This window comes from Bactrocera oleae, chromosome 6 (assembly GCF_042242935.1).
Source record: "Bactrocera oleae isolate idBacOlea1 chromosome 6, idBacOlea1, whole genome shotgun sequence".
In the NCBI taxonomy this organism is placed as follows: Eukaryota; Metazoa; Arthropoda; class Insecta; order Diptera; family Tephritidae; genus Bactrocera; species Bactrocera oleae.
In genome coordinates this window covers 35,611,348-35,621,858 of record NC_091540.1, presented here as the reverse complement: position 1 = coordinate 35,621,858, position 10,511 = coordinate 35,611,348, and the positions used below count along the sequence as shown (strand labels likewise).

The 10,511-nt window shown below is 34.1% G+C and overlaps 1 protein-coding gene across 8 annotated transcripts in view; it reads right to left on the bottom strand.

Moving 5' to 3' along the window:
* Positions 1–450: 450 nt before the first annotated feature.
* FMRFaR (FMRFamide Receptor) overlaps positions 451–10,511 on the bottom strand; it is a 54,453-nt gene continuing 44,392 nt past the window's right edge. For all 8 annotated transcript variants that reach the window (XM_036370757.2, XM_036370756.2, XM_036370755.2 and 5 more), the window contains one exon: positions 451–5,666. In XM_036370757.2, the coding sequence (XP_036226650.2) occupies positions 2,477–4,141 (1,665 nt within the window). In that variant the 5' untranslated portion in view covers positions 4,142–5,666 and the 3' untranslated portion in view covers positions 451–2,476. The remainder of the gene's footprint in view (positions 5,667–10,511) is intronic.

Sequence of the window (10,511 nt, the reverse complement as noted above, 5' to 3'; positions counted from 1 at the left end):
GCAGTTTACATTTTTTTAAAAGTGGGTGTGGTCCCACAGCAATTAAAGAAAGCCTTCTTGTTCTAACAAGGAGTTTGCCCACTACAAGGAATACATATAGGTATGTATATATTTAGCGGCTTTAAAATCACTAAAGTCTTTCAGGGTTCTAGTGGCCTCCAAAAGGCTCAGGTGCGTCGTCTGACAATCATTCTGCCTATCTATCAAAACTAATGTCTCTAATAAATCTTCACCTTTTCACAAGCAATAACTGAATTGAATTGTTTTTATTTTTCGTTGGAAAACTTTCAGCTGTTTAATTATCTGTCAAATATTAATTTTTTAGATTGGCAACCCAATGAAGCTTCGATTTAAAATAGTAGAAGTTCGTAATACCAAAAAAGAGTGGGATGAATCTGAAGTTGAATTGGCGTAATACTCACCCAAGGTGGCGGTAAAATAAACTGCATATTTTCATTTCTTTAAAACTGTTTTATTTGAGTTATTTTATTTCATAGATTTTGTATTTAACAATGCTCATTAAATACAAGGCCACGCCACGTAATTAGACCAATTCTGACTTTTGCCAAACTTATGAAAAAATATATAAAAACCTAAAAAATGTATAGTGTATAATTATATTTCGTGATGATTTAAAACTTTTTTAATTCTGATTAATTTATCTACTAATTCTTTTTATTTAGTACCAAAACAGAACACGCGCAACTGCTGCTTTAAGTTTCAGCATTTGTTCTAATTCTAATCGACCAATCAGAGATCAATTCTATATTATGTCACTGGAGGACGACACATATTTTTGTAACTTGAGTGGCGTGATCTTTTATTTTATAAACCGTATGTAGTTAACCAATCCGTTATTATTGTTTGTTTTTGTAACAATTTTGTCATTTAATATTTTCAGCATAACAATAGATACACATAATATATCGCTTGAATAAAATTCAAATAGTTACATGATACTTGTTTACTTATGTCTAGAATTTGTCATTTATATTTTTATGTAAGTATTTACATACACATGTAAATTTATAGGTGTCTATTCGGAAAAATAGTTCATATTTGGAGATTTAACTATTCAAATAATTAACTACAGAATTTATACTAAGTTTTACAGCTAAGATTTAGGTCTAATATTTTACAAACTTTATTCATTTGCATAGATACAGTTACCTACATACTCGTACATATAAGTAGTATATAAATTCAAGGGTAGCGAAAGTGTGCATAACGCATGAAACTGTTTAACTGCAAATAGGATGTGGATACGAGTACGCATTACGCAGGAGCGCCTTACAATTACATACACATATACAAATGTTCAGGGTACACGAATAGGTTGGATAAATTTGGCTGTTTATAACAGTTGTAGCTAAAATGTAAGCATTTTACATCTACCATATATGCATACTTGTACATATGTGGTGTTTAACATTGAAGAAATTCTTGTAAAAAACTTGGTTTGTAGACATCTATATTGAACTTAACACCAATCAGCCTGTACCATATTATTACATTTTATTTTATTTTATTTCTTTTTATTGAGGAGTATTTTTGTGACAAGAAATTAACAGGATATTTATAAAGTTAATATGGAAGGCCTAAATCGAATTAAAAATAAAAATCATGCCATGCATATACTTGTAGATAAGTAATTACATACAGCTTCCGACGACAGCATAAAAACCACATTAACGTTAGTTTTTGAATTTATACAAGTATTTCAAAAGAAGCTGTGTTGTTTTCCGAATATTTTTATACATGTATGTGCTTAAAAGCTACAATACAAGTTTATATGTGTGTACGTTACCAAAGGTATAAGCCGAGTAACTTTTCAGAAATTTACATAAATTGTCAGAAACATGTTAACATGATGAAGCAGGGCTTCTACCGCTACAACATGATATCATTGACTCGTGGTTTGAATTCTCTGAAGATGCTAAATTAAAAAAAAAAAAACCAAAGCACCCAGTATTGCCACACTCGTATAAACAGTGTACAGATTAAAATATTCACGTTAGAAGCGAAAATCGAAAAAAGGAAATGTGAAATTGCCGACGTTTATTATTCGAAATCATTCATTTCTATATTTTAATATGAATATAAATAACTCTGAGAACCATATCAAAGGAAATAAAATGGTAAGTGAATTGAGCACGAGTGAACCGAGCTAATTACGCTAGGAAGTCGTGGGCAGATCCATAATATACATACATTCGCATAAACAAGCTTAAAATCACTATAGTCGTTCTACTGTTTCATAGAAGATTGTGTTGATGTGATGTGATTTAAATAGAATCTTGCAAAAGTAATAATACTATTACTTATTGTCATAATAACACCGCTTGGTTAATATATCTCGGGTAAATTCCAATTAACCGCACGATATGTGAATAAATCAAACTCGTTTACAGCTATACCCTTTCGCTACAAACACACTTTCGCCGCCTCCAACCGTATCTGTATTGTTCGTATGCTTTCAGATCCCCGAAGTCATTTGTCCGTTCTTTCCGTCAATCCAATCACAGCTTACTGTCGTGTTGTTGTTCGACGCTAACGCCACCGGGGTCACAACCGTCGCGCGTTGAATGTCTCGTGCTGGGTAGTACACAATCGGTCCCGGCGAGGGCGCCCGATTGCGTTTGATCTTCACCACACCGGGTGACCCTGTCTGCACCAAACGCACATTCTTCAAAGTACTGTTGTTCGAGCCGCCTCCGGTAACCAGGTACGTGCCTGTTGTACTGCGTTGCGTACCGTGTCGTGAAAACCGGCCCGATGAACGATGATTTATTGTGCCGTCACCGTTGTTCGATATAGAACTCTCGTAGTGAATAAGATCGGGTTGGTCGCGGCTGAGGCGGCGTTTGAAAAAAATCAACAGGAAAATACGTTTGAACTTCTCGCCGAAGATGACATAAATCAAGAAATTCGCACTACTATTGATCGTCACCAGCAAATTAGAGATTTTCGTTAACGAGTGATCAATTTTATTGTAGAAAGCTTCATCAATATTTACGACAAGGGCAAGAAAGTTTAAGAGAAAAAAGACGATTACGATGAAGATCAACATAGTAGCTAAGCCAATTTCACGCTTTTCGGAGCGCGATAGTCGTTGGCGTTCGCGATTCGCCCGTTTCACCTTTCGATAGATCAGGCAATTGAGTATGGCTAACGTAAGGAATGGTATTATATAATTAATAATCAGATAACACCAATGTATGTAGATATTGATGTATGTTTGATTTTGTCGTAAAGGTGACGGACGTAAGCAGTGATACACTATCTCACTACCCTCAGGCTGGTAGCTCACCGTCATAACTTCCCAAAAGCGCGGTAGGTTGTAGATCAACGATAACGTGCAACAAACTATGAAGTAGATCTTAGCTCGACCATAAGTACAGAGCGCACGTGACTTAAGCGGATGGCATACGGCTACATAACGCTCCAAAGTCACTGTGAATGTCATGTATATGCTAGCCGTTTGCGCCGTCAGGCCGATTGGGAAAACCGACGGTGATATAAACGGATAAACGTAGTTGTAATAATAGAAAAAATATCCCGAATATGGATATACACAGGGAATGCCAAAGAGCAACATGGATGTGATGATCAAAGTCGTATCACAACGTGCCAAGCCAATGAGCAAATAATTTATGCTGGAGCGCATTTGAGGTCGTGACAGTATAATCATAGAAATGATATTGCCAATAATACCGAATATGCCGACAATATTCAAAACAACGCCACAAACCCAAAACTCTAGGCGGGTGTCGTCATCCGGATGATAGACGTCCTTGCACAATGTGCCATTGGACTGGTTGCTGTAGAAATTGTGGAAGGTAAAATTCTCTGTCAACTGGGGAAAGAGTGTGCCGTCATCCGCAATGCTGTTGCCGAGGGAGAATATTGTAGAATCTGTGGGTGCAATATACTCGACGAAGACGTTGCTGTCCGACACACTTTGTATAAAATCTTGCAAATTAATCGGCGCCGCGTCGTAATCGTGCGTCGAACTATCCACAACATCAGCGGGTGGTAGCAAAGCGGGCTCTTGGCGTAGCAGATCCTGAATGCGTTGAGATGACTTTAGTTCATGAAAAATGTTCGGGTCGAATTCGCGCGTTGTATTGAGTTGAGTCATCGGTCTGTGATTAGAAGCGGGGCCGCAAACCTACTGGGTACTATAATATATTCTACCTTAAAACGAAGTAAGACAAGAAGAACAACCCGCGCTCGTACTAAAGAGGTAGTGGTGCTAATTTTGAGTTTTGAATAAGTAATTAATAGTTATTCCAGCTCAAATATCTGCTGGGGAAATTACGGAAGAAAATTATGTATTTCAAATCGATGTACTATTAGTCGTTGCGCCAAAGCTTAGGTAAGTTAGTTTTTAGTGTTTTAAAATTATGAACTACCTGCTGAAATAACTCTATATAGTGTGCTTAAATGAAATTTATAATTTCTTTTTGTTTATCAACGCTGTCTTTGGACTTATCTCTGAGAAATATATATCTGAGACCCCAAAGACGTTAACGTAATTTTTTTTTTTCGTTTTGCTTTCAATTGTCTAAAATTTCATATTATGTTTCGTGTAAATAAGTTTAAGGCTTCCTTTAATATATGTAATTTTGTTTGCAAAATCCAATCTTTTGCATACAAGTAAAGCTGGAAAATATCACACAACAGTTCAACAGTTTTTAACCGATAATGTTATTAAAAATTCTTGTAGTGTAATTATTTCTCAATTTTTTTTCTATACTTTAACAAAAAACTTCAACGTGATTTGTATGCGTTTCAAATTATTTATGGAAATTTTAAAATTGTAAAACGTTTTAAGTTATTATTAATTTTATATTTAACTTTTTACTGCTTTAATTGGAACACTTTTTAATTTTTTTATTTTTTTTCTATTATGTAAATATTTTAAATTATTTAATTCTATCAGAAATCTCTTGCTGTCTGTTCTAATTTCCTTATGTTGAAATTATTTTTTACTCAAAGTATGAACTATTAAAAGTCACTCAAAGGTATTCACAACCTTTCAGCAAAAGGGGTTTAATAATTATTCGTGTGCAAATATAACATTTTGGACAATTTCACTGATTAATAAATAATACATTTATATTATTGTTATGCAAAAGCTTTACTATTTAATGTCTGACTCTCGAATTTAAAAAATTTTTCTATTCCAAAGTTAAGCACAGCTCATTCGAGGTGGTAGACTTCTTACAGCCACAGCTCTTTTTTCCCCAACAAATTGCGTTCACAGCGCTCCATTAGCGTTTTTTCTACGTCGATGTGAATATGTGCTTCAAGTTGATTTCAAGCGGAAGTCCCGTTTTTGCTAAACTGCCTTCATCTCCCTGCAGTTTTCCTTTCGTTGCTTTTTGAAGTTTTCGTTGTTGTAAGAATATGACACTAGTCAACGTCTCTGCGGGTGCATATCTCACAGTTGTCTGTGTCTGTTTGGTTTGTCGTCTCCCTTTTGCTGCTTTATAGTTTTTCCGCATTTTGCAGAGTTTGTCGCCAGTTGGTTTCAGTCGTCATCCAAATGGTGCACTTTATCAAATAATATGTTGCATAAAAAACTTTCAAATGCAACTACTTAAATATCACAAGAATGTTGGTGAATTAGATTGGCAAGTGAGGACTTGCGTACGTGGAAGCTGCAAAAAAAAAATTTAATGAAATTCAACGTTAAATTATTTGCAATTTTTAAATATGACAAAGAAATTAAATTACTTGATTTTTCTGTCAAACGCCCTCTATAAAGGTTAAGGGACGATACTATCGTAATATCTATTTTTATAACTCTTTTATTAGCTTCACCTGTACGTTTGTAATTTTTTTCAGTGGTAAAACGCGAATGTATATATTTGAGTGTCACTATTATAAAACAATCAACAGTTTGAGCACTACAAAAAACTAAACAAAAAAAGGAAATACTTCCCCAAAACTATGCATGGTGTAGTTAGCTAAAAGTATCAACAACCGATGTTGTCCAAAATTTATAAATAATAACAAATTTACTCAAGCCTTAGAGAAAGTGACAACACCACGTGAGCTAAAGAATAAGTATGGCTTAAAAAACTAAAAATAACACTAAAAATCAAGTTTTTCTAAGAAACCTTTTTGTATTTGTGAAGGGTATTAAGCTTCGTTGTTTTTTTGTTTTTTTCTCAAGTTAGAATATCTGTCATGAGAAAACATGTAAACCTACAAGTCATTCTGTCAATTAATTCTTTGTTTACAAGCCATTTGAAGTTAACGTGTCATTTTTGTAATATCGAAAAAAATTAATATCGCGCAGTGATTAGATTTCTTGTTTTGAAAGGTTTAAAAGCAAAGGAAATTTATGAACAATTTTTAGAAGTGTATAAGGAGGCCTCTCCTTCAAAACGTCCCGTTGAATTTTAACCTAGTACTACTTGGTTTGAAAACAATCCACGCGAAGGACGACCTGAAACCGCAATCACATCAGAAATCATTTAGCAAGTTCATAATATTTTTAGTGAAGATCCAAGTTTGACTAAGCGTGAAATTACAAATGTCATAGCCAATCAGACGAATGAGTACTACATATTTTACATGGAGAATAACATATGAAAAAGCTGTAGGAAAGTTAGTGCCGCACACATTAACAACTCAACAAAAACTGGAACGAAAACAAATCTCTCAGCTTTATTTGGAGCGTTTAAACAGAACCAATTTCTTACATCGTTTTATAACTATGGATGAGACTTAAAACAAGAACGTTTACAATGGACTGAAGCTGGTTGTTCAGCTCCAAAGTAGATGAAGTCACAACGATTATCAAAGAATATTATGGCAACATTTTGTTGGGAAGCAAAAGAAATTTTGTTGATTGATTATGTGCAGAAAAGTAAAACAATCAACTCTGAATATTATTGCAGCCTTTTAGATCAGCTGGATGCAAAAATTCGTGAGAAAAAACTTTTTTTCAGCACAACAAAAAGAGAATGCTAATGTTCACAAAGGTGTTTTCACCATGACAAAATTTAACGAATTAAAGTACAAATTGGTTAAGCATCCACCGTATTCACCAGATTTGGCTTCCAGCAACTACTACTTCTTCAGAAACCGGAAACAATTCCTTCGTGGAAAGCGTTTTTCGTCGAATGAAGAAGTTATTACAGCCGTAGTCATTATAGGGATGGCATAAAATTATTAGAGGATCATTAAAATAAGTGTATTGAAGTTAAGGGAGATTATATTGAAAAAACAATATATATTTCGTACCAAAAACAGTATTTTTCCTTTTCGAGCGGGGAAATTTTCAACCAACCTGTATATAACAACAATAATGAATGGAAGGTATTTTATTATGTTGAAAAAATGGGGTACTTTGTGCTATATGTGTCGTTTATCGAGCATACCATACTTTTCTCTTAATAATGCAAGTGTTTTTTCGGTCAATATTACTGTTAGATTATATCAATGTTTTTTTTTATGTATAGTTACATAGACGTCATGACGTGAAAAGGTTTGTTCATGACTATTAATTTTTTGACCTCCTCTTGTTTATCAAAATATGTACAAAATGCGGAAAAAATCTTGTCCGGTAACCCAAAGTCACTTGTAGCTATTGCAATGGCATAGGGAAACTACCATTACATTCAGTCAGATCTGGACTTATTGCTTTAACTTGTTTCATTATTTAAGTGCAGTCGAGAACAGAACAGTTGATTAAGTATAGGCGAGATCACGCTTACCATTCAATATATATATATTCAATTCAATGTTTCTACGCAATGTTATGGATATAACTGATATACTGTCTGACATATAATATTTGGAATTTTTGACATTTATGAAAGTAACGAAAATCATTATATTATATATAGTATACGCGAGGTGGGCTAATTAGTGCTACAATTTCCCACATTTTGGGCTTTAAGCTACTGTTTACCAATATTTAACGTTCACTAAATTGTGCAAAGATATTGTAAATATTAACAATATATACGGTACAAAGCCAGCCGAAAGTTTGAAATTTGTTCAACATTCATATGGGGCTAATATTAATCCGATTTTATCCATTTGTGAAATCACGGAATATTGTTATCAGAAAAAGCGCTCACTTAGTTTTATTAAGATACTTCAAAGATTGAGCGGTATATATGGTATAAAGTCAAAGGGAAGTTGGAAAATCTATATATTATATAATATTAAGTTAATGGGCGCTAGGCGAAGTATTGCCTACATTTTATCTATTTATGTCTCAAGAGCACATAACTATCGGTAACAAATTCTCTTTACATTTCAATAATACACTTTCCAGATGAACAGTGATCATTTATATCTTTAGCTTATTATTTATACATTATAGACGTTAACAAAGTGCAATGACAAAAGGACTTACTTTAAATTAAATAGCACAAAATAAACAAGAGGCTTTTTATAAAAGACACGGTCCTTTTTGAGCTCGTACATGTGGAGTATTCCAGATAAGCTATGCTCGTTGCTGAAAGTCTAAGGTTCAACTTGTTTCTACGTATGCATCCGTTTGAAATTTATGAATCAAATGCCGACTTTGAACTTGCTTACAGGCATGCGAAAACGTCGCTTGTAAGTATGTGCTAGAGTATGTGTGAGTACGCGCCTGAGCATGTAGATGAATTCTATATGCGTGGAAGCATTTGTATAAATAACCACTTAAATCAAGTGGGCGCCAGTTGTGTGAATTAGCTAAACAAAAGTCTGACCTTTGTATATGAAAAAGTTAGAGTGTCGTAAAACTGTCGTTCCACTTGGCATGTCTCGTGTGGGCGCAGCGTCGATTTAGATATATTTATGCTTTTAATTTTGCAATGCAAGTATATACAACAACCCAAGTATTTCGTTAAAGCCATTCGCGCTTCTCTTGTTCTTATAAATAAATCCGATTTATTGGCGGACTTTAAATTGCAGTCAATAACTTCAAAAGTGTCCAAGCCATATTGGCGCCACAAAGCTTAAACGACGCCATTTCTGGCAGCTAATGGTCGCGAATGAGTCAACAGACGTGACTTCAAACACATTTCGGTTTGTGAATGTGTGAGTGCCTCTGTGTATGCAAATGTACCCCGCAGGAAACGAGTTTTTTTGAAGTTACGAAACATAGAAAAACGGTTATCTTGGAAGGATGTCTACATAGATTGCAAACAATTTGGTGATGAACAAAAAACCGTCATCATCTGAATATACAGGGCGATACTGAAGTGAGGGCTGCACTGATTTGAACGTAAGTATATGCATTATTATTTTTCGTGGTTGGGTCTAATCTCTGTGGTTTCTTTAAAATAGGGAAATACTGGATGGGTTGGGTTGGTTGAAATAAATTTTGCAGAGCGTTGTCGCCTATTTCTTTTAAGTCAAGTGATTTAATAAAATTAATAAAATAAATCAATATATATATAAGTGTGAACAGATTTGAGAAAATTTTCAGTCTGAAAATTTTTCCAATTTTTGTCACCAAATGAAAGTTATGTAGTAGTAGCTATTATTAATGTAATCGCTGGTTTATGTATCGCACTTCAGTCATAAAAATCAATTACAATTAGGGAATTCATAAGTGGTACTTGATTATCTACACGGTGCGCTATTGAATTGGTACAGTTATGCGATGAAACGTATGCACATACTGTACTATTTCTCATCCCCAAATAGTACATGCAACTATTTCGATAATTTTGGATAATTGGAGGCTCGATTGGAAAAAATAATGCTCAAATTTCAGCGGATACGTTTGAACTTTCTCTTAAATAATTAAGGCCTTTAAAAATGGAATAATCGCTTTATATTAAAGATAGCTTACTTAATTTTGTTGATTTGAATTCGTTAATATAAGGTGCGCGACAAAATGATAAGGTCACTTCGAAGTTAGTACACTATAAGCAAACGGAAAATCCTTGAAAATGGTATCTATGTTACAAAAATTCTATATATAAAGAGAGTAAAAATCGCATTTATTTAAATAAGTACAGAATAAATTGCGACAAAATGATAAGGTCGGTAAATTTGATGACGAAATTTTTATTTCAATTGTAACATTTTTAATTTATTATTAATTTATTCAATTTCCATTATTTTCAATTGTTTTATAAACTTTGCTGGGCATGAAATTTATAAGGTTTTACATTACGTCAAAGCGAATTTGTCACCAAATGTTACAAATCGCCACATTTAGTTCTTCAATTGATAAGTACTATTTATTTTCGGCATACACCTGGCGTACTAGCAGTCTCCATAACATTCATATAGGGAGAACGTGTTGGCCAGTCAAGCAATTCAATATTGTGGTCCTCAAACTACTGCCTTGTGGATCCACTTATATGAATTGCTGCGTTATCTTGTTCAAAAACTTTTGTCGGAATTTTCAGCAAGATAAGGCAGCAAACCGTCAGAGAGAATGATACTGATACTTCGGGTTGTTCATCCGATTTGATGAAAAGTTTAGTTCTAACTGGAACTGAAAGCGCCCCACACCATCAACGAACCTTCACCAAAAT